This window comes from Lampris incognitus, chromosome 20 (assembly GCF_029633865.1).
Source record: "Lampris incognitus isolate fLamInc1 chromosome 20, fLamInc1.hap2, whole genome shotgun sequence".
In the NCBI taxonomy this organism is placed as follows: Eukaryota; Metazoa; Chordata; class Actinopteri; order Lampriformes; family Lampridae; genus Lampris; species Lampris incognitus.
Window position 1 is genome coordinate 22,135,680 of NC_079230.1, and position 25,607 is coordinate 22,161,286.

The 25,607-nt window shown below is 45.6% G+C and overlaps 1 protein-coding gene across 1 annotated transcript in view; it reads left to right on the forward strand.

Annotated features, from left to right (window-relative positions):
• Nucleotides 1-25,607, forward strand: part of LOC130130640 (phospholipid-transporting ATPase ABCA1-like) — a 302,901-nt gene that overhangs the window by 257,947 nt on the left and 19,347 nt on the right. Inside the window, exons 46-47 of the mRNA XM_056300397.1 lie at nucleotides 10,179-10,282; nucleotides 14,190-14,282. Coding sequence (XP_056156372.1) covers nucleotides 10,179-10,282; nucleotides 14,190-14,282 — 197 coding nt within the window. The remainder of the gene's footprint in view (nucleotides 1-10,178; nucleotides 10,283-14,189; nucleotides 14,283-25,607) is intronic.

Genomic DNA, 25,607 nt, shown 5'->3' on the forward strand with positions numbered 1-25,607 from the left:
TACTACCCATTTTCATTTATAAAAGCAATCAGCCGATTTGCCACAGCAAATCCAGCACTTTGATGGAAAAACAAAATTTTGAGATTGACCTATTACTGTTGAATTTTTATTAATAAGAGCTTCTGTGAGAGGTTGAACTAATGAATTTTTGAAATGGACTGGGACAATGTATTTTATTCAAGAGCAGTTGATGGTTTTTAATGTAGATGTAGCTGGAACAGACTACATTAAAATCTTATTTTAGGAACCTGGCGAGGGAGTACTTTCAGAGCACTGTGGATGGTTTCCTTTAAGTAATAATTTCTGACAGTAAGGCAGAACAGCCTGGTTCCATCATATTAAAGGATGCTATCAGTTCCTTGTGAAATGACACAACCTGAGGTAGGGAATACAATGTGATTTCTGGTATTGAACAGATTGGAAACGAAGAGGTTTTAAAGATTCATTGCATCTCTCTTGAGGAATTTCAGTGTTCAAACCAGCCAGGAGGAGCAACAGTGGCACAGCTTATCGCATTAAAAAGGATTTTAGGATTCTTGTTGGAGAAATTGGCAGCTCTGTCATTTTTTTAACATCTGTATTGAAGGTACCCATCAACTCCTTAAGCATGTTAAGATAGGGAATGGGCACTCTGCCCTTCAGCACTTAGACTTTGAGGCTTCTTTTTTTTTCATTTAGCCAAGTTGGATTTCCTAAGCTTACGAGGTGCAATTTCATCTCGAATTTTAGTACAAGTGTAGTGAAAGTTATTTAACAAACAGTTAACTGTTGGAAAGTGCTCCAATTCACCTGCAAAGTAGTTAAAGGTTTCAAGTAACTTGTTACCGGAGGAAGTGTTGAAAACAATGCCAGTGCTTACCTGGTATTATACCCAACTGTTAGTGATAGCTGATAGGAGTTTGCAGCATGGTGGCGCAGTGGTTAGCGTGGTCGCCTCACAGCAAGAAGGTCCTGGGTTCGAACCCCAGGGTTGTCCTATCTTGGGGGGTCATCCCAGATCGTCCTCTGTGTGGAGTTTGCATGTTCTCCCCATGTCTGCGTGGGTTTCCTGCGGGTGCTCTGGTTTCCTCCCACCGTCCAAAGACATGTAGGTCAGGTGAATCGGCCGTACTAAATTGTCCCTAGGTGTGAATGTGTTGGCCCTGTGATGAACCAGCAGCCTGTCTAGGTTGTCTCCCCGCCTGCCGCCCAGTGACTGCTGGGATAGGCTCCAGCATCCCGTGACCCCGATTGGGACAAGCAGCTTGGATAATGGATGGATGATAGCAGTTTATTGTAACTGCAAAGCGTTTTAACATAATATAACAACATCTAGTACATGTGATGAGAGAATTGTTGTTGTTAGAGAATTGCCCCCTCTGTTTTACATCATGTCTCCTGGTTGTTGTGAAGAACTTTATTTACTACAGTGTGCATCAGACCTCTTTTTACAAAGCTAGGATGGTCATAAGGAAATATAAGGCTTTTTTCGTAATGCAAGTCTCAAAAAAAGAAATCTGGGGGAAAAAACATGTTGAGCATAAAACTAGCAAATCTTCACTGAATTTCTCCAGGGATTACAAGTAAAATGCTTGTAGATGAAAAGGGGGTTGTTTTTCAGGGGTCACTTAGTGGTCATATTCAAATTCTTTATATTCAAGAGAGACCCAATTTCTTTTTGAAAACTTAAAACGCACACGAGTGTTTTTAGACCATAATCATGAAAGCCTTTTTCATCTGGTCTTCCAGATGAGAGGCAGAAGTGTGCCGCCACACTCCCGGCCGACCATTTTCTCACTGACGGCAGATTAATGGACAACATCCCAGCAATAGAAAAATAAAACGGGTACAAAATGTATCAGGAATGGTCATGCCTGTGTTTACTGGACCTTTAGCCACACTCATAATGTAATGAGTGTGCCACGGGAAACATTTATAATGGCATAATTTGATCATTAACAGACCAAACTGTGCCAAGATGTGGAAACTCTACGCTACAAACTAAAATAATAATTTTACAGTTAAAGAGTAAATGTCGTGGTTGACAGTTAAAATCTTTATGATATTTACTTTCTAAATGCAGAGGTTAGATATTGATGTAAACCGTCTATTGATTGTTGCATATTACATAAACACGAACATTTCTAATACATGTTGTGTGTTTTATTTTTTTCAATTTCAAGTGCAGAATCTGAGTCCTGCCTCCACTAACCTGCCATCAGTGATAACATGGTTGACCAGGAGTGCAGCTGCAGCCTTTCAATTGTAAGAGCAGATGAATAAGGCTTAAATTAATAAGGTCTGCAAATACTTGTGTGTGTTTAAAGTTCTCGAAAGTAATTGGTTCTGTCCTAAATAAAACGAATTTAATCATGAGCACTAAGATATTGACAACGCCCCGCACTCATGCTGGAGCTCTCAGTAATCCAAACACCAATCCATATCCAAAATGTGTGGGTGATTAGTAAGGTAAGAAGATGAAGTAGTAGAAGAATATCACCATCTTCATCACATCACCTTAACTTCTGTAGAAGGGTCAGGATGTCAGGAGAGACGCCAGGATGCTCTGTGTTGATTACAGCTCGACATTTAAAACCGTCATACCAAACAAGCAGGTCCACAAACTCCACAAACTAGGACTAACTCCCTCCATGTAGAATTGGATACTGGACTCCCTCATCAACCGCCCCCAGACTGTAACACTGGGTAAGCACACATCCTCCACCCTCATCCTGAGCACCGGCGTCCCCCAGCGTTGTGTGCTGAGCCCTCTACTTTATGCACTGTTCACGCATGACTGCCACCCCATCCACAACTCAAACACTACTGTTAAGTTTGCAGATAATACGACAGTCATCAGGCTCATATCAGACAACGACGAAGCAGCATACAGGGAGGAGGTTCAGAACCTGACAATGTGGTGTGCCAACAACAACCTGGTCCTAAATACCAAAAAGACCAAGGAGATTATCGAAGGACCTCCACAAAGATCACACACAGTCCTGTCCACATCAAGACAGAGGCTGTGGAGAGAGTCCCCAGCTCCAGGGTCTTGGGAGTCACCGTCACAGAGGACCTCTCCTGGCTGACAACACCTCAGCAGTGGTGAGTAAGGCACAACATTACCTTTATTTTCTGAGGACGCTAAGGAGAGCCAAAGAAACAACAAGCGCCAACAAGGAGAGCCCCAAAAACTGCTTGTCAACTTTTATAGATGCTTCACTGAGAGCATCCTAACAAACTGCGTGACAGCCTGGTACAGCAGCTGCACCAAAGCTGTCAAAGAAGCCCTCCTGGGTGTTGTGGAAGCAGCACAGGACATTGTTGTCATTGAGTTGCCTTCACTAGAACGACTTCACAGCACTCGCTGTGTGAGGAGGGCTAAGAACATCATAAAAGATATTACACACCCTGGACACCATCTGTTTCTGCCCCTCCTATCAGGCAGGCTCTTCAGATCAATCTGCACACACACAAAGAGACTGAAAAACAGCTTCTTTCCAAAAGCTGTGGCACTGATGAACTCAGACATCTCCTCAGTCCAACCAGATTGATGTGCTGCCACCATTGAGCACATGCATTGTGTGTGTGTGTGTGTGTGTGTGTGTGTGTGTGTGTGTGTGTGTGTGTGTGTGTGTGTGTGTGTGTGTGTGTGTGTGTGTGTGTGTGTGTTGGCCCTGTAATGGCCTGGCGGCCTGTCCAGGGTGTCTCTCCGCCTGCCGCCCAGTGACTGCTGGGATAGGCTCCAGCATCCCCGCGACCCTGAGAGCAGGATAAGCGGTTTGGATAACGGACTCACATGTCACTTTAAGCCACTTCATATCTGTCCACCGCAGCTTTACTGCATTTTTGTTGATGTTTTTTCACCTCGTAAATCGTATTTTACCATTAACTGTATTGTATTTTCTACTTTATACCGCTTATATTTTGCACTTATATTGTTTAGACTCTGTACTTTTTATTGCTGATATTTTGTATTTCTTATATGCACCATTTTGAGGGTTACACCTGCAGTTTCGTTGTGCTTGGCACAGTGACAATAAAGTTCTTCTTGAAACAGGTCATGCTTTCTTGGTAGTTGAACATGGTGCATAGCATGTACGTGGCACGTCGTTGGTTTTATATTTGACTAATGACTAACGGGGTGTAGGGATTGTAGGGACACTGTCCTTTAACCAGCAGACCCTAAACTCAAGCGCCCCTCTCCACCCCCGTGTACTCAATCACATGTTTTGCCAAACAGTACTCTCGCAAGACAGCAAAACACTGCTGTCCTTCCCTCCACCAGGGAGCGCTGTTCTGTACCTGTGCTATGACCTCCATACAGGGGGACAGTTACAACCTCAACAAAGCATTGGGTTATTATTCTTGTTATTACTGATCATATTCGCTCTTACTCTGCAGTGGCTGGTGATTAATAATGCAAAAAATTTTGAAAAGTGATTACCCGTTGGATTATGTGGCCATGTATTTCATTGTGAATTCAAAGACAAAAATGTAGAAACAAAACTGTTTTAAGCAGGTAATATAATTGCCCAAGGCTAGTCTTTAGACAAACACCTTGAGACCGACAACCCTCACTTCCTTTTGGTTTAGACGGGGGACACGTACTCTGATGTAAAGACACACAGCGAGGTGTGAGTATGTCGCCGAGCAGCGATAAATAAACAGTATTGGTTTGTAAACCAAGGAGCTTTATCTACAATCTGGGTTAAACACAGAGAACCGTTACAGAGGTAAAACAGGCAACATCCGGGTGGCGTGGTGGTCTATTCTGTTGCCTACCAACACGGGGATCGTTGGCTTGAATCCCCATGTTACCTCTGCTTTGGTCGGGCGTCCCTGCAGACACAATTGTCCGTGTCTGCAGGTGGGAAGCCAGATGTGGGTATGTGTCCTGGTCGCTGCACTAACGCCTCCTCTGGTCAGTCGGTCGGTCGGCCGGTCGGTCGGGGGGGAGACTGAGGGGAATTGCGTGATCCTCCCACGCGCTACATCCCCCTGGCGAATCTCCTCACTGTCAGGTGAAAAGAAGTGGCTGGCAACTCCACATGTATTGGAGGAGGCATGTGGTAGTCTGCAGCCCTCCCCGGATCGGCAGAAGGGGTGGAGCAGCGACCGGGACGGCTCAGAAGAGTGGGGTAATTGGCGGGATACAATTGGGGGAGAAAAGGGGGGGGGTATGAAACCCTCACTTTAACTTACAGCCTACCACTTAAAGAGATGCATCTCAAATAAAAGCAAAGGGGAAAAACAACTTGGTACAGCTCAGGTCAGATACCACTTCAAATTTAAGTCAGTATGACAACTCTGACTGAGCGAGAGACTGTTGCAGCAACACATATAAAAGGTGCTTACCACTTCACCAGCACTGGATTATAAACACGAGTTGGGATTAGAAGTAGTAATACAATTTAAATCCACAGCAAATTACACAGCAAATCAAGACAAGGCGAGCACCTCGTGCTAAAAGGAAGAAAAAAAACATGCAAGATCAAATTGAGAAATTGATAAAATCAAGAAATAGCATGCAAGATTCAAGAAGAAATTAAAACATGGCTACAGAGCTCATTTAAAAGGGCATTGTTACAAATATACAATCAAACTAAAAAAAAATTTTAAATCAACTTTTCCAGAAGTTTCCTGTTTTCTGATCCCCATATGCAGCAGGAAAACTACTGTTCCAAAGTTTCCTTCTCTCCCCCGGGTTGGATTTCCAGCTAGCCTTCACTTTGAGGCAGTGGGATTATGTGTTGTCCGTGTCTGTGTCAGTATCCTATTGGTGTGCCAACACGAAGCGCCTCTCCGGCCTCGCAGCAGTCCCACATAGGCTGTTTCTCTCTCTCTCTCTCTCTCTCTCTCTCTCTCTCTCTCTCTCTCTCTCTCTCTCTCTCTCTCTCTCTCTCTCTCTCTCTCTCTCTCTCTCTCTCACGGGGACACATTGGGCACGGTGATGGAGAGACCTCATGGGATTAGTAGGGATGTGCTGGTGGGGGAGCTCAGGCCTGGAACGAACACAGGCGGCGGACATTGTCCTGTCACTCTCTAATCGTGCGTGGACAGACCAGCCCCAAGCAGGAGAAAGTAGCCAGTCACCGAGTGCGTTGGCTTGTGTGCATGTGAGTGAAAGTGTATACCGTGTGCGAGTGTGCGTTCGCATTTGCCAGTGAATTCATCGCCTCTGGGAACATATGTGTGTCTGTGTGTGTGTACAGGATGTGTGTGTGCATGGTAAAGGCCATTCTAGAATATGTCAGCAGTATGTGTGCGTGTTTGCTCCTTGTCTGCTGCAGGTTCTTGAAATGTGCAAATTTATTTCATTGGCTAAAATTGCATAGCTGTGTGTGCATGTGTGTTTTGGATGGGGTGGTTTTTAAACCTCCCTTCTTCTTGTCTGCATGAATCGCTCTCTCTCTCTCTCTCTCTCTCTCTCTCTCTCTCTCTCTCTCTCTCTCTCTCTCTCTCTCTCTCTCTCTCTCTCTCTCTCTCTCTCACACACTCACATAAATAGCTCACTGACTCTGATCCCATGGGCCAGTGTCACACAAGCCTCTTGTCCCGTAAGTTGTTGTTTTTTCCTCACGGGGGGAACAGAAATCTTACTGATGCTCTTTTAAAACGGTGTCATGTTGTGGAGTTGTGGTGAGGCTGTTGCCATGAGGGTTCGAGATGGAGGGTCTCGCAGGGTAGGTAGTGTAACAGAGGCTGTATTTACAGGTTCCACTCTTTTTATTGGGGGGGGTTCCTCCTTTTTCTGCCCAGTTGTACGTTGCCAATTACCCCACTCTTCTGTCCCAGTCGCTGCTCCACCCCTTCTGCTGATCCGGGGAGGTACCACATGCCTCCTCTGATACATGTGGAGTCACCAGCCGCTTCTTTTCACCTGACAGTGAGGAGTTTCGCCAGGAGGATGTAGCACATGGGAGGATCACGCTACCCCCCCCCCGAACAGGCACCCTGACCGACCAGAGGAGAAGCTAGTGCAGCAACCAGGACACATACTCACCTCTGGCTTCCCACCCGCTGACACGGCCAATTGTGTCTGTAGGGATGCCCGACCAAGCCGGAGATAACACAGGATCTGAACCAACGATCCCGTGTTGGTAGGCAACGGAATAGACCACCACGCTTCCTGGATGCCCCCAGTTCCAGTCTTTATTTGCCCCCCCCCTTTTTCTCCCCAATTGTTTCCAGCCAATTACTCCACTCTTCCGAGCCGTCCCAATCTCTGCTCCATCCCCTCTGCCAGTCCGGGGAGGGCTGCAGACTGCCACATGTCTCCTCCGATACATGTGGAATCACCAGTCGCTTCTTTTCACCTGAAAGTGAGGAGTTTCGCCAGGGGGGCGTAGCGCATGGGAGGATCGCACTATTCCCCCCCAGTTCCCCCTCTCCCCTAAACAGGCACCCCGACCGACCAGAGGAGGCGTTAGAGCAGCGACCAGGACACATACCCACCTCTGTCTTCCCACCCACAGACACGGCCAATTGTGTCTGTAGGGATGTCCAACCAAACCGGAGGTAACACTGGGTTTCGAACTGGCGATCCCGGTGTTGGTAGGCAATGGAATAGACCGCCATGCCACCCAGATGCCCCAAGTTCCAGTCTTTTTACCCTGCACAGGCTGGTGCGCTCAGGTGGTGGTCCCTCGTCCCGCCGTGTGTACGTATCAGTCAGTCTGTGTGGAGCACCCAGCTTCACTGCAGAATATAAAGAGCAGTTTGTCAGTAGGCACACCTCAGGCTGATCACTAACCAGCCCCGCTAGCGTATCTCTCACCGTATGCAGCCGGGGCTATCCCACACCCCACTACCACAAGAGTCCACGGCGTTGGTGACATTTACCAAGGGGGCTCAAGCATATGAAAACATTACGTAGACTTTCAGTTGACATTCTGAGTTATTTGTGTGAGATGCGTTGGCATACGTGAGTATGAAGCTTAGGGACATGTCCCCACCAATGCCAAGGGCCTACTGAATAGTCCCTACCAATATTTTTAGTGATCTCAGATGACTTTTGTCCTTTTAATGTCACAGCTGCTCCCATCCATCAGTATTAGGGCTACACAGAGTTGCAGGTTCGCGGGTTTCCTCCTTATTTGGACTATTTTGAGCTAGAGAGAGCCCTGGGTCTGTGGCTTGTTGCCAGTAGCAAGCGACAGCAGCTGTTCCTGTACAGTGTACGGCGGGATTAGAAGCGGTTGGTATTTGTCATCATTTAAAAGATTCTCGTTAAACGACTCTATCATCACACCATAGAATAATGTCCCCCCTGCAGAGAACCGTCCATCCATTATCCAAGCCGCTTATCCCAACTGGGGTCACGGGATGCTGGAGCCTATCCCAGCAGTCATTGGGCGGCAGGCGGGGAGACACCCTGGACAGGCCGCCAGGCCATCACAGGGCCGACACACATATACACACCTAGGGACAATTTAGTATGGCCGATTCACCTGACCTACATGTCTTTGGACTGTGGGAGGAAACCGGAGCACCCGGAGGAAACCCACACAAACACAGGGAGAACATGCAAACTCCACACAGAGGGCGACCCCCAAGGTTGGATTACCCCAGGGCTCGAACCCAGGACCTTCTTGCTGTGAAGCGACCGCGCTAACCACTGCGCCACCGTGCCGCCCTGCATAGAACTAATGTCAGTAAGTTAGTGTAACGTGCAAAGCTACGGTCTGTCATTGCTGGAACTTGTCATTATTTTAATTCTAACTACTGACATTTTACTGCTGGTGCTGTTATGGAGAAATGCTCTCAACAAATAGGAAAACTGATATGGGATCCCTTTTCATAAAGAGTCAAAGTGTAAGTAGCACATTTCATACACAAAGACAACTCAAGGCATTTCACATGAAAGTTTAAAAAGACTACTTTAATGAGAGACACGAAACAAGATGCGTAGATTAAACACCAAGAATAATAATAAAGAATTAAAAAAGGAAAGGCTGACGAGCTGGATAACCAATATAACAAAAGGCTGATCAGACGGAGGCAGAACCTCCTATTAACATTTGGTGAATTTCAGTTTAAGTGCAGCCAACCATGGACAACTAACTGGAACTTGCAGAATAACATTAAGCACACAACTTATTTGCATATTGTGTGTAAATTTGTGTAAAATTCAAAATCACAGAAAAAAATCCTTTAAAAGTCCTGTTTTGGACAATTTATATAAGCAAATATGAGCAAAGGTTTTGCAGAATCCACTCTTTGTGTGTGTTTGTGTATTTGGCTACACACACACACACACACACACACACACACACACACAGACACACACACTTCACATTGTTATTCCAACAGCCATTTAAAAAATGTCCTTACAAATGTTGAAACCAAACCTATGCCCTTGGCAAGATGCCTACTTCAAATCAATGATGTCTGCAAAACATCTGCCGCACTATGATGACTGAATTTCTTATTAATTTTCATCCTCAGTGAGCTTTTGTGGCTACAGCCATACAGACACATTCATCTCGACAAATCATTAGGTATGGCTGAGTTTTAAAAGCTTGTTTTCAAAGCAAAACCGTCTGCCGGTGAGGTGAGGTAATAACACTTGTTTCCATAGCGGATCAGTCTGTTTTAGGAATTGTTTAGACACAAATGTCATTATCTGGAAGCAAGGCAGAAAAGTCACATTACTCAATTAGTATAAAAATGGACATTCGATTTAACAGTCTGATTCTGGAGATGCGGGGCAATAAGGATTAAGTCTTTACCGCCACCATCGCCAGCCGCATATTTGATTTGGCAAAGATTTTACACTGGATTCCTTCTTCTTTTTTTTTCGGATCCCCCCCTCCCCTCTTTTTCTCCCTAATTGTACCTGTCCAATCCCCCCACTCTTCTGAGCCGTCCCGGTTGCTGCTCCCCCCCGCCGATCCGGGGAGGGCTGCAGACCACCACATGCCTCCTCCGATACATGTGGAGTCGCCAGCCGCTTCTTTTCACCTGACAGGGAGGAGTTTTCACCAGGGGGATGTTTCACAGTATTTCCTGCCAGCTGAAGTAAAACTCTGTAAGAATGTATGCCCAGAAGGGAGAAAAAAAGATTTTAAGACTCACGATTACATTAAATGTCTTGCGCTGCAGCAGATTGTAGATGGTATCAAATTGACATTTAGGTTCTCTTAATTGATATTTGTTGTTAATCTTTTATTTTATTTTATTTTTTTTAACTCCAGGATGAGCCAACCACGGGCATGGACCCCAAAGCAAGGCGCTTCCTCTGGGACTGCATCCTGAGTGTCATCAAAGAGGGACGCTCTGTCATCCTCACATCACACAGGTGAGTCATTTTCATTTACCTGTGGGCCCTTCTGCACAATTAATCTCTGCCTCGTTCAGGGAGACACACATCCCACGTCTGTAACACGTTGAGAAGGTGCCAACAAATCATCTATGAAAACATTTTGCAGCAGATTAGAGCTAGGACTTCCATAAAATGTCAGGTTTTATATTCAGTTAGATTCAAAATCTGCTGCCGTTCGGCTTTCAGCAAGTTTATCAACTAAAAAGAGTTTATTCTTGGGCGGCATGGTGGCCCAGTGGTTAGTGCTGTCGTGTTCCAGCAAGAAGGTCCTGGGTTCGAACCCCAGGGTTGTCCAATCTTTGGGGATCATCCCAGGTTGTCCTCTGTGTGGAGTTTGCATGTTCTCCCCGTGTCTGCGGTAGGGTTTCTCCGGGCGCTTCAGTTTCCCCCACCATCAAAAGAAACCTGCATGTTAGGGTTTATACTCCTGTCTGTGCCCCTGACCACGGCAGTGGGAAAAGCTGGAGCTGGTCCCCGGGCGCTGCATGAAGGCGGCAGCCCACAGATCACAGCTAGGATGGGTTAATTTGCGGTTACTGAATTTCCCCAAGGGGATCAATAAGGAAAACTTAATTCTATTAATTCTCCTCATGAAATGGAAAAGCTACAAGTATTGCTGTGCGGTAGTCTGTTCTTTATCGTTTTACTTTAGAGTTCATACTAAATGTTTGGGCCAATAACTTCAGCCCTAGCACGCAGACTTATTCTATTTAACTGGAAGTCGAATAAAGCTCCATAATTTTTGCCGTGGTTGAGGGAGGTGCTGTCCTTTCAACCTTTAGAAAAGCTCCGATATAAAATATGTAAAACCCGCAAAAACTTTACTTTGACCTGGAGTCCTTTCATAGACTTTAATGAAGGTTTTCCCTTTTATTGAATGTACTTTTTTTTAACCTGGTTGTAACGACAATACTTATAGATATATGTGTACAACTTTATATCGTCTTCAAAAACATGGTTATTATGTGGAATTGGAATAAGAAATCCCTGCATAGTCCTTTTTTTTCTTTTTTTTTTCCTTGAGCCTTGGAGGGAAAGGGGGATTCCTATATATTTCTTTTGTTGTTGTTGTTGTTGTTGTTGTTGTTGTTTTTCGTGTGTCTTGTATACCTGTTCCAAAAAACTTGAAAATTGGAAAATGGTTTTCAAAAAATAAAAAAAACTTCAGCCCTAGCCCGGCCATGGCCCATTGCATGCAACCCTTAGCGCCGCCCCAGCTTGACAAAGTCTGCAATTTTTCAGCCCGAGCCCGACCCGAGACAGACACCGCTATCACTTTCAGCTCTCTCCAATGCACGTTCTCTCTGATGCAAGCAAACACACACACACGGCATGGTCAACTGTCACGTGTAATGCATGTGTACATGCTTATATATAATAGTTATAGTACAATATAACATTTCATACAGTGGCCTCTGTGTGCTCTGCGTGTATATGGAAAGTTAAATGAGCCCGAGTCTGACCTGAGCCTGATCTATAAAGACAAAATGGCCCGAGCTCGGCCCGAAAAGACTCAGCGGCTGGACCCGTTGGGGCCTGACGGGCTTGCAAACCTCTGCGTGGTAATCTTCAAGTTAGCAAAAAATAGCAACGCTTAATGTTTTAGTGACACTGCGTTGATGGTCTGCACTGAGCAATATTTCACAATTCTCATGTATATTCATTTCACATTCCCCAAACTGCTGGGGTTTTCAAATCTGTTGGCTCATGGCAGTGGATGTGAATAATTTGCGTTGCTGTTTTGGTTGGTATGCATTATTCTCAAAGCCTGCGTCCCCCCCCCCCCGCCTTCGCAGGCATAAAAGACATTTGTTGTTGTCTTAGGCGGTGCAGCTGAGTTGCATCCAATTGTCCATGGCGTAACCAGGTGGTTGTGTTTGTCAAGTCGTGGATGCACCACGTTTTACAAAGTCATAATCCTAATTGTGCCATCCCTCAGCAAAGCTTCACCAGCTTTGCCTCAAATAAAAATGACTCACATCTTAATCCCACACAGAAAACAACCACAAAAAAAAAGAAAAGAAGAAAAGAAAAATTGGATACTGAGAATTACAGATGGTCTCCTCTCCTTTTTCCTCTAATTGTCTTATTTTATGTCCAGTAATTCTAAGGTGTCAATGGTGACACATAAGAATGCCTTCTGGACGTCCGGGTAGGTGGTGGTGGTGGTCTATTCCGCTGCCTACCAACACGGAGATTGCCAGTTCGAACCCCCGTATTACCTCTGGCTTGGTCGGGTGTTTACAGATACAATTGGCCGTGTCTGCGGGTGGGAAGCCGGATGTCGGTATGTGTCCTGGTCGCTGCACTAGCGCCTCCTCGGCTCGGAAAAGTGGGGTAATTAGCCGGATACAGTTGGGGAGAAAAGGGGGGGGGTGCCTTCTGTTCCCCAGACTTGTACTGCATGTCGTACCATGGAGCCGATCATAAGGAAAGGTTTCCTCAGCAGAAACGATGCTCTCTTTTCAAAGCAGATGCAGAAAGGTGAGGGCATCTCAGTCTAGTGAGCCAAATGTTCCTCCTCTGTGCTGACATGAGCTGGAAGGTGGAGCTCAGTCATGGCCTCAGATGTGAGGTGGCGATTAAACCCAATTCACAATATAAAATATGTGCTAGTGAATGGCAGTATGTTATCTTACTAATGGCGTCGTTTTATTTCTTTCACGAACACTTTGCGTTTGCAGAGTGACATAATTGCTTGTGGGATTTAAGGTTCGGTTTCTAAGGAATCTATTGTTCATCAGTGTTTTGACCTTGTACCAAGCACATGTCCCATCAAAGGTTTGGGGACGTCTCGCTTTGTTGACAAGAATGACTTTCACTTCTTAACACAACCAGATACTGGCGTGTTTCTATAAAAAAGCTGTTTAGAGCTCGCTATTTTTCTCTATAAAAACTACAAAACTGAAAGAAAAACTGCCAAAAGTACTGCCTTGAGAATAATGATATCCATCATCCATTTTATACCCTTATGATGTCATCCACTACTCTGGTGTTTAAATTAACTTTAGGGAAACCAATTTTTTAACATGTGCTGTTAACATGATGTGCAAAAATAAACCTGTCAAATGTTTCTTCATACTAAGAAAGACACTTTGATGAACACGAAGATGACTGTTGCATAAATATTCCCGAGTAGCTGTTTTATGCTAACCTTTGCAGGCATTTTTTATCTGAATTGAAAAGAACAGTAAAAATCCAAACATTATCCAGAATATTCTAACAAGGCGAGGTGTCCCTAAATGTTTGACGCAGTGTTCATTTATCAGTTGAGCCCGCCCCCCAAAAAAATGGGGCGTCCGGGTAGGATGGCGGTCTATTTCATTGCCTACCAACATGGGGCTCGCCGGTTTGAATCCCCCGTGTCACCTCTGGCTTGGTCGGGCGTCCCTACAGACACAATTGGCCGTGTCTGCGGGTGGGAAGCCAGATACGGGTATGTGTCCTGGTCGCTGCACTAGTGCCTCTTCTGGTTGGTCAGGGTGCCTGTCCTGGGGGGAGGGGGAACTGGGGGAACAGCGTGATCCTCCCACACGCTACGTCCCCCTGGTGAAACGCCCACTGTCAGGTGAAAAGAAGCGGCTGGCGACTCCACGTGTATCGGAGGAGGAGGCATGTGGTAGTCTGCAGCCTTGCCCGGATCGGCAGAGGGGGTGGAGCAGCGACCAGGATGGCTCGGAAGAGTGGGGTAATTTGCCAGATACAATTGGGGAGAAAAACAGGGAAAAATCCCCCCCCCCAAAAAAAAGGTTATTGTACCATAAACACCTGTTTTAGGTTGCACTCGTCTTCGCTGTCAGAAGGGAACGAACCGAGCAGGTAGGTTAACTACTTGTGTCATTTGTCATCTTTATGTGACATAAATATTCCTTCTCCCCGACAGTATGGAGGAGTGTGAGGCGCTGTGCACGCGAATGGCCATCATGGTGAATGGACACTTCAAATGCCTCGGGAGCATCCAGCACCTTAAGAGCAGGTGAGAGCAGCTCGTTCAGCTGTGAAGGCCGGTCACCTCGCCGGCAGACAGACAGGAAGTTAAACCTCCAAGCATGTTCTGAATTGAGATGAGAGACACCAGAGAGGGGTTTTATGTTGTTGTTTTTTCCCCTCAGAAATCCTCAAAGGCTCTTGATTTGACTGCCTTATAATGTATAATCTCAGTTACTTAAGGCAGGGGAGGAAAGTGGTGGTGGTGGGGGCCTCTGGACAAGTCTGTTTTTATTGTAGTGTATTTGGGACTTTGTGTTGTGCTTTAGTTGTGAGTGCGATGCTTCACTTTGAAAAAGTGCATGGGGGTGAAAAACTTTGAAAAGTGAATTCCTCAAGGGCCAGGAATCAGCAGATACCTCCTGGTTCAATTTGTCTGTGAATGTTCTCATTCATCCAGGTCATGGTTATCCAAAGGAATTGAATCAAGTGCAACTGGACTTGGTATATATCCGTGAAGACGTTTCGCCTCTCATTGTGCCTTTCTGACTAGACTAGCTTGGTCTAGTCAGAAAGGCACGAAGTGATGAAGCCTCTTGGATGAGAGGCGAAACGTCTTCACGGATATATACCAAGTCCAGTTGCACTTGATTCAATTCCTTTGGATCCTGGTTCAATATTACAACGATATTTTACAGCCAATTCGATACAAATTGCTAATTTTCAAATGTCATGGTATTATGACTTGCGATCTGATATCATGATTTTTTTTAAAATATCCATCTTTATCTACAGTAAAATGTGAACACTGCAACAGGCCAAAGAAAGTGAACAAAAAAAAAGCATTTATTTTAAGCTTCATGTGTTACATTGGGGAAAGCACACAGCCGACGGTAAAACAGAAGCGCTACCTCATCAGACCAGGACTCCGCAGTCAAACCCACCTACAGGCAAGTGGCCACTCTGTCAAGGATGAGGATGTGCACATCCTTGATGGGGAGGAAGGCTAGTTTGAATTGGGAGTTAAAGAGGCCATCTATGTGAGGAGGGAACGACCATCCCTGAACCGGGGGGGGGGGGGGGGCGCTTAAGAGTACATCTGTCACCATCTTACAGTGCTGTGATTGCAAACATTCCCCAATCCTGTGTAGATAGTACGCATGGCCATTTTAACTCTAATAAATGGTCACGGCAATTTACATATGAAAGCGATCACTGGTTTCGGTTGTGACGCAACTGTGCCGGTTTATAATGTTGGGGGATACCCGCAGTCAGCTGAGACTGACGAAAGCACTTAGATGAGTGATGAAAAGTTTCTCCCACTGAATGTTGTGTCCAGATGCTGAGTCAACCTTCTGGGATGTTGTGCTTCCCTGACTAAACATTCAACCAATTCAAATTCAAACATTCAAAGAAGCAGAAATCATTAAATTAAACCTCGTCACGTCTTAGTAGCGCAGTTTTGCACTGAATCTATTTTTCACACACACCCACCCCTACAAACTCTGGGTGTTTTTATTTTATTTTATTTGCAGCACTTGTTGAACTCAAGCATCAGCCCTGCAGAATGTTTTTGCTTTTGGCAGCCCATTATATGCAACTGCCAAAGTCCTTTTCATCCCGTGTCCTCAGCCACTTTAAAATGGTGTGCTGCTGAACTTGTATTTTTAATTGGTCTGTCAACCAGTGTAAAGTACCACCATGCTTTAAATCTGCAGTAACAGTTCCTGTGCCTAAAAAGCCCATTGTTAGTTGTTTAAATGACCACAGGCCCGTTGCCTTATCATGTGTTGTAATGAAAGTGTTTGAGCCTATAGTATGTAAACGTCTGTCCAGTGCTGTGCTGGATCCCAGTCAGCTTGCGTACTGGGCCAAAGGTCAGTGGATGATGCTGTATCTCTCTGTCTCCACTTGCAGCATCTTTTGGCGCCTGCCACCTATGCTCGGGTACTGTTCGTTGACTATAGTTCAGCTTTTAATACAAAAATACCCACAAAGCTATATAACAAACTTTTGCAGCCAGGTTTCCATCAGCTTCTATGTCTCTGGGTCTTGGACATCTTACTGGGCAGAACACAGGTTGTCAAATTCAACAATAGATTTTCAAACTCACTGACCATTTAGCACAGATGCCCCTTAGTGGTGTGTCCTCTCATCTCTTCTCTACTCATTATACACCTCTTTTTCCTCTTGGCTGCTCCTGTTAGGGGTCGCCACAGCAGATAATCTGTTTTCATCTCTTCCTGTCTCTGTATCTTCCTGTCATGCCAGCCACCTACATGTCCTCCCTCACCACATCCATAAACCTCCTCTTTGGCCTTCCTTTTTTTCCTCACCCTGGCAGCTCCATCTTCAGCATCCTTCTCCCAATATACTGAGCATCTCAATCTTGCCTCTCTGGCTTTGTCTCCAAACCATCCAACCTGAGCTGTCCCTCTAATATACTCACTCCTAATCCTGTCCTTCTTCATCACGCCCAATGAAAATCTTAGTATCTTCAACTCTGCCACCTCCAGCTCAGCCTTCTGTTTTTTCGTCAGTGCCATTGTTTCCAAACCATACAACATAGTAGCTGGTCTCACTGCCGTCTTGTAACCCTTCCCTTTAACTCTTGCTGGTACCCTTCTGTCACAAATCATTCCTGACACTCTTCTCCACCCACTCCACCCTGCCTGCACTCTCTTCTTCACCCCCTTCTGCAATCCCCGTTACTTTGAACAGTTGACCCCAATTATTTAAACTCATCCACCTTCGCCACCTACTCCTTGCATCCTCCCTCTCGTTCACGCTTATGTATTCCATCTTGCTCCTACTGACTTTCATTTCTCTTCTCTCCAGTGCATACCTCCCCCTCCCCAGCCTTTCTTCAAACTGCTCTCTACTCTCACTACAGTTCACAATGTCATCCGCGAACATCATAGTCCACGGAGACTCCTGCCTGATCTCGTACGTCAGCCTGTCCATCACCATTGAAAACAAGAAAAGGCTCAGAGCCAATCCTCGATGTAATCCCACCTCCACCTTGAACCCATCTGTCATTCCAACCACACACCTCACCACTGTCACACTGCCCTCATAAATATCCTGCACCACTCCTACATACTTCTCTGCCACTCCCAACTTCCTCCACATCTCTCTTGGCACCCTGCCGTATGCTTTCTCTAAATCCACAAAGACACAGTGTAACGCCTTCTGACCTTCTCTATACTTCTCCATCATCGTTCTCAAAGCAAACATCACATCTGTGCTGCTCTTTTGTGGCATGAAACCATGATTACCTAATCATTATACACCAAAGACCAGTGGTGGGCTGTCAGGGCCATCAGGGCCTTCTCTACTGGCCCTGTCAAAATCATAATTCATTTTTCATGGTTAAATTGAAATGTGCCAGAAATGTGTCTGAATTCAATTACTTGTTTTCTCGTGGGGCTGAGCAGGGATTTCCTACGTCATCTAAACGTATCACAGCTCCTTGGACCAGCACTAGTTTGTATTGCTAGCCTTTCCTTGGGAGCCCAAAGCTGCAAATTGATTACAGTTTTGAGTGACCGTATCATCAGCCAATCAAATGTTGATGTGTAGTGACAGAACACCCTAGGTCCCTGAGATGTGTCGGCGCTAGCGCCGGTGTTGTAATCAACTTTGAGCTTGAGCCTTTGGCGGGTTGTGAGCAAAATAAGTGCAATGGCCGCAGCATTCACAGCTACTGACGATCTAGGTGCTGATCTTCTTCATGTTTTTTGGGAATCTGGTAGGATTGTCTGCATTTTTTTTTTTACTACACGTTCTCCCAAACATACTAGATTACTCAATTAAATTACTCAATGAATTTTGTGAGAGAAGGCTGCCACGAGTCTCTCAAGTGAGGTGGCAATTCAACTCCAGGTTGGTGTGCACATTTTTATTATTAAATTGAAGTCAGTGCAGTGATAATATTGTGGCTTTATTTCATCGAATTTGTTGAAGTTGTGCAAGTGACTGGTGAGCACTACATCAACTGTTGAAACATGTTTATCTCCGGCAGGCAGTAACCTGGAGGGGATCTCACAAACTACTGGACGTATCAGCCTTAAAAATGTTTGTGCAGTTATGACTATGATCAAGAACCTGTCATGGTTGCGGTGATTAAAAACCTTCAGAAAATGTTTTTCCTCACTATCCCCACTCCCTTTCTTCATTTACTCTCTAGCTCGCTCGACCAACGCTGGTCTATCGCTGCACGCATGTGCACTGTTAATTTAGCTCGGGCAGCGACGGCGCCCATTATGTATTCGGGTATGAGTGTTGAAAGTAAACGAGACATCGATCGTATTTTGCAGGTCAGCAAATTATTCCCTGCTGATCTCAGCACAGGGGAACTGGAGGAACACTGGATGAGGGGGATTAGATGCAGAAGTCCCACAGAGGCCATTGTTAAAACTCTGCCAGAAAAACACAATTTCAAGAGTAGGATTAATCGCAGTCACAGCTGGAAATCCCCTCAGTAGCTACAATAAAACATGTCTCATGGCTGAGCTGTTTTCTTACCATTTCTTTTATTGCTTTAGAATGAATAAAAGTAATTCACCTGCATTCATTTTATATTATGAAAACTGCAACGGTTAAACACATCTGAGGTCTTTTAATAAGGGCCCCCTCTCCTGGTAGGCGAAAAAGGGGTTGGTTGGTTGTCGCCAAGTCCGAGCACCGGAGAAGGGCAGACGCCTGGTGGAGATCTGCACTCTACTGCGTGCACTCTTGTAGTTGTTTTTGTGCCATGTGGTGTGTGTGTGTGTGTGCAATATGGTTGCTGGGTAAAATAAAAGAAGACCTGATGGTGACGCTGCAATAGCTGCTATAGTGGTGTGTGTGTTGTGGTTGTTGAAGATCGACTGTCTTGTTGGTGTTGATCCAGTAGTGCATATAGTGTGCGATAGTGTATTTTGTATGTCGCTGTGTTTGCTGTATCTGCACCCATATGATAAATTTGCGTGTGTGTGTGGGGGGGGGTGCAGTTCGTTACTGAAAGCCCTGACTCAAACCCCACAGTATGCTGCTGCCAATGACTGTATTTCACACTCTGACACTGTAAAAAATGACTGTTTGCTGATGATACAATACTGGTGGGGCTGATTTCTTGTAATAATGAGACAGCTTTTAGGAGGGAGGTCTCTCTCGTCTACTGGTGTAGCAATAACAATCTGGAACCGAACATCAACAAAACTAAAGAACTTGTGGTTGAATTCCGTAAAAATCGGAGAAGCTGCTACCACTGGTCATTAACAGCTGGGTGGTAGAGAGAGTGGATCATTTTAAATTCCTTGGGACTACAATCTCCTCCTCCCTGAAATGGGAAGACAACTTCACCACTATCCAGAAGAGAGCTCAAGCTCACTTTTCTTTCTAAGGCAGTTTAGGAGATTTGGAGTGTCAGGGGTCGCAGTTCTACAGAGCTGTAACAGGAAGTGCGCTCACTTCCTCAATAACTGCATGGTATGGCAATTCAGATTCAGACAACTTTATTTATCCCAGAAGGGCAGTTCAGTTCTTACAGTCTACCCAGACATACACAAACTCACAGACAAGCGGCGATCATCTATTCTACAGCCCACGAGAAAGAACTGTCTGTGAACTCCTTACCATTTCTAAATTATACCATATCCGCATTTAGCAAAAAGGTTTTAAAATTTTAAAGGACTCCTCACACCCGGCCAACCCCCTACTCAGTCATCTCCCTTTGGTCAAAAGACTCTGCAGGATCAAGACCAGAACATCTCACTTCCACAATAGCACTTGCCCTGCGGCAGTCCACATCCTAAAGGCTTCACTGACTGTACAAGTATGGTCTCATTAATCACACGCACTTTAATTTGCCACTTTAAGGGCATGTGACATATGGTTGCGTTAACTAGATTATAACTGTGTTTTTGTGGACACTCCTTGTATGTATTGTGTGGTTACATGTTTTCTGTTATCGTTGAGCACACGAAACAAATCCCAAATCAACTGCAAAGTTGATATGCCAATAAATTATTGAGTCTCGAACCTGGAATTACAGTGGCAGGGATTTAATATTTTTTGCTTCTTTGAATTGTTCAAATACCGTGCAGTGAGAGATAACGTTATTATATTTAGCTGTTTTAATTCTATAATATTAAACATTAACATTGTGGGTCTTCATATAGTATATTGGATGCAAGACTAACGGCTCCTCTTTTGTATGGTTACCAAAACAGGTGAATTATTTTTTTCTGTTGACTCGTTCACCGTTCGTGTTTGACTTCACATGACCGGATCAACAGGACGTAACGCTACAGACACATTTTGGTTTGTGGCTCGGGTTTTGCTCCCGTGCTGCAAAACAATTAACCTTGACGCACCAGATGGTTTGTTACACACGATCTCGTGAACCCACGAATCCAGCTGCCTCGCAGGGTAACAAAACAACCACTGCGTGTGGAAAAAAGTAAAACTTGAGCTTTGTGTCCCAATTGTCGTGACCTCGTCTTTACCTCACATTTGTCTCTCTCCAGACCCATAACTTCTATTTCCAATATCTGTCCTAAGGAGTGCACTTAACGTGCTTTATACACGGCTCTTAATACATTTTGTTAGGTTTTCCATCACCCATATCCCCTGACCTTAACTCTTAGCACTTGAGTAGGCTCTCTGATATTCGCCTGACATTTTCCAAGGCCAGTGCTTACGCCCCGAGCCCTGCATGTAGCGGTGAATCCTATCCATTACCTTAGGTACAGTCCGGTGACATTATTACCACTCTGTCGTGAGATCCAGCAAGGAGAAGGACATCACACACACACACACACACACACACACACACACATGCAGCATGGCAAGATGGGGAGTTGGAATCTGGTAGTGGAGAGAAAGATCAATACACCCGGGATACGGGGAAGAGCGGACCATTTTTCAATGTGTGTGTGGGGGGGTGGGGGGGATTAGTGGGAAGGCTGGAAACAGCGAGGCGGGGGCACCGGTGTCAAGGGTAAGAGCAGCAATGTCATATCACTGGCGAAGCCTTCAGACACTGCAGGCAGAGAGAGGGGTACAGTAGATGGCGGCTACGGACATGAAAAAGCAAAAGCGAGGGAGGCACAAGGCAGAGTTGAGAAGAGAGAGAGAGAGAATAAAGAGGGAGAGGCAGAGGCAGCCATTTGCCAATGCAGCCCATCCAGATGTTAGGGTAATCGACAGATCCTCTGTGTCAATTACATCCTATCCGCGGGAGGGACGAGGAGGGCGGCGTGAATTATTTATGAACAAGACAGGCGTTACAGGACTACAGGATAGGTAGAAAATTAAAATAAATAAATAAAAGCGCAGGCAGGTTAGAATAGCAAACATATGTCCTCCTTCACCCAGCCAGCTATCAGCTAAAGGGGATCACCCACTCCACAGGACAGCAAGTGAGAGGAAGCAAGATAAGCGTGACGTGTATTTTTTTCAATTTTTGAAGAAAAACAAATAAATTTCTGTGTAAATTCCAGATCACGCGTGGACAGTTTCTGGCAGTGAAATGTTATCGCTCAGTTCTTGCCACGCGTTGAATAATTTCCTAATTAAGCGTCCCTATCGCTGCGGCGCTTGGTGTAATTAATGTTTCATGAGGTGTGGGGCCCTGTTAATGACTGAAAAGGCAATTAAGGACTGTCTTCTCTGTTTTCTTTTCTCCAATGCCATCCCGCCACGTGTTTGTACATGCATGACCCCCCCCCTCCCCGCCACACCGTTTGATAAGCCATCACATGCAGTAGGTCACTCTGCAGAGGGTCTTATCAGTCCAGGTGAAAAATCCAGCCCCGGGTTTTCTTATTTTGTGGCACTTGTTTACGCAAATGACATCACAAAGTGCAACAAGTTGAGGGCAGATGCAGCATCTCGCCAACACCCGTTGCTGCTGCCCCGGAAATGGAGTTTCATTAGGCGCCTGCAGTGTTGAAACGCGGGGGTAGGGGTGGGAGGGCGTTTTGACGGTGATTGTTAAGGCAGGCGGCGTTTGCTGTGGTCACATGGGGGTAGCGGCTAAAGCTGTGAGTACTTTCTGTCACCCCTCCTGTCTTCCCTTCACCTTCTCTTCGTTTCTGTTTAATCACGGGGCCACACCAATGATGGCAGAGTTTTACCACAGGGGGCACCGCTCACATTCAACTTTTTGACCCCCCCCCCCAGCCCCCAATTGCTCATGTGCAAAACTCGCTGGCCCTCCAACACTGCCTCCTTCCATTCCTTAAAAAATGAACTTGCCACATTATCATTATTTACCATGCACACACTCTCTCTCTCTCTCTCTCTGTCTCAGGTGGTGAGAGTTTGAACTCAGCCATCCAAGTGCTTGTTAGTGCTGCCCCCTTTGGTTCAGTAATGACCCTGTCTTTATTATCAAACTGCCCTTCTACTGCTCTAAGAACCGTGCCTCTATATTAATCACAGCCCAAATGAGCCAAAGTAACTCATTCAAACCATATTGAGACACACACACACACACACACACACACACACACACACACACACACACACACACACACACACACAGTCAGAGAGAGAGAGAGAGAGAGAGAGAGAGAGAGAGAGAGAGAGAGAGAGAGAGAGAGAGAGAGAGAGAGAGAGAGAGAGAGACTTAATGCAGTTTGAGGCTTGAGGAGCTGGACGGAGGGGCAGCCATTTTAAGAAGCTCCTTCATTATCTTGCCTCCTGATTGGTTTTTGGTTCCTGAACCGTTCTGATATCCAGCACTTCAGATCAATCACTCTTGGAATTTATGAAGTCCAGCGAGGAAGGGTAAACGGAGAAAAAAAGAAAATATATAAATATGAACAAGTGGCTGTAAATAGCAATTTAATATGGCAGCATGCTGGTATGAAAGTCCCCGGGTGCTAAGTAAACCCAAATGAAGTGGAGGAACTAATAAAAGCAGCTTTAAAGCCCCCCCCCCCCCATAATCTTGTCAGGTAGGAAGGACGCACACCAGCTCGTGCAGGATTTCTCACTGATTGATATCATTCATATCCCCTCTAATAGAGTACCTGCAGTAAGTACACACTAAACCCCCCAGTCTCATTTTCTCCTTGGTGAAAGTAGTGTGCTGTATAAAACTGTGTGTGTTGTGTTGTGTTGTGTTGTGTTGTGTGTGTGTGTGTGTGTGGTAAAGTGCCTTTAATGCATTAAGGTAATGTGCTGTTGGTGCGAGGGAGTTTTTACAAGAGCGGTGTCTAAAAGTTCGGATCAGTCCCTTGAAGTTGTCGTTGAGAAGTCCAATAAATTCGTCCCCGTTCACTCGGCATGCGCTCTGCAGGTGTGCCATTAACGAGAAAGTTCACCGCTTTTAAGCGCATATATGAGACGACTGAGATGGATGGGGAAATAATGCTCTTCACAGCTCACAATGCATCAGCGATGTGGCCATAATGAACGGTGCCAGGACACTGACGGACACAGATGGTGCGCCACATTGGGGCATATCTGAAAGCGGCTCGTCTCTGCGCATGTGCTGCTGCATGTAAACACTTCTTGCAGAAGTCTTGCAGGCAGTGGAATAGAGGCATGTGAGCAGATGTTTTTTGTTTGGGGTTTTTGCTGCCAGGTGGTCAGTATCTGCAATATATTGTATGCTTTTAAGCTATGTTATAGATCCAGTCCAAAAAAAAATAAATCATGTTTTCCAGACTCAATGTATTTTTTCAACAGTGGACTTGTTAGTATATCAAGTTACCCAGAATGTTAGAACTGCTGTGGTGAAACTATAACTTGAGCCCCTTGGAAAATGATCCTCCTGGTTGCCAACATGATTTTTTTTTTTGTGGACCCCCCCCCCTTTTCTCCCCATTTGTACCCGGCCAATTACCCCACTCTTCCGAGCCATCCCGGTCACTGCTCCACCCCCTCTGCCGATCCGGGGAGGGCTGCAGACTACCACATGCCTCCTCCGATACATGTGGAGTCGCCAGCCGCTTCTTTTCACCTGACAGTGAGGAGTTTCTCCAGGGGGACGTAGCGTGTGTGAGGATCACGCTATTCCCCCCAGTTCCCCCTCCCCCCTGAACAGGCGCCCCGACTGACCAGAGGAGGCGCTAGTGCAGCGACCAGCACACATACCCACATCCAGCTTCCCACCCGCAGACACGGCCAATTGTGTCTGTAGGGACACCCAACCAAGCCCAAGGTAACACGGGGATTCGAACTGGCAATCCCCATGTTGGTAGGCAACGGAATAGACCGCTACGCTACCCAAATGCCCTTGTTGCCAACATAATTGACCGTTTCAGAAAACCAATCTTCTTCCTGTATATTAGATGGCATCATCTAATATACACTAATTTGATTGGACAATCAATGAATTGTCATCATCATCAGTTGCTCTGTTTTCATATAGTTGCCTGGCAACATCATGCAAATGAGCAAGATACATAGCTATCAATAAAGAGTCTCGAGAATTTCTGAAGTTATAAAAATGACACGCCTTGCATTAATATTTCACAATAAAATGTGTCTGGTTGAATTCATTGGAATGAACCTTTAAGATTGTTGAACATGCATGTGACTATTTTGTACAACACACCGTATTTCTCACACGTTGCACGCCAAATAAAAAGAAAAAAATCCACACTTTCTATCCATCCATTTATCTATCCCGTCCTCCCTTCCTTAACATTTTTCCATGGCTTGCAGTGTCTGGGAGCATTTGTGGCAAACCCACCAGTGACCTCAGAAACTATTTTGGATGACTTCCTGCATGATCAAAGCGTCAGACCACCCATGCAGCCATGTGACCTCTTTCCCTGTATCCTCCTCTCTCTCTCCCCTGGACACAAGTGGAGGATTTGGCAGGAGCAGAGGTGACCTTTACCAGACTCCCTCTGAAGAAGGCAGGCAGCAGCTCTGTCATCTGCCTGTTATGCCCTTATCTACATCTGCCTGTTGTTTGTTTTGAATTACGTGGAAGGAGGACTCTCCAGCCGACCGGGGGAGCGGAGAGGATCGAGGCAGAATAATAACAGCGAAGAGGAGAGAGCCTCGGAGAGGACATGGCAGCCGCTGTGCTGTTTGAGGAATCTGTCGGCGTGCACCGCGTTGAACTGCTGTGTCATGAAAGTATTTGTCGTGGCAACGATGTGGCATCATCGCGGCTCCGAATCTTGCCCATTTTTGTGTGGTCTAAGGCTGTGTTTGACCTCTAGGCGCTGAGATCTCTTTTTTCAGCCGCCTGTCAACGGTAGAAAGTTAATGAACTGTTACAAGAACCGCTTTGCCTTATACAATGCAGGCTCTATTCAAAGACATATAAGCCTTTCTTAGGCTTTCACAGACGGTTTGTTTGAGCTGCGTGTGGCAGACAGGCTAACGAAGAAGAAAGAGCTTGTTTGGTGGAGAATACAGA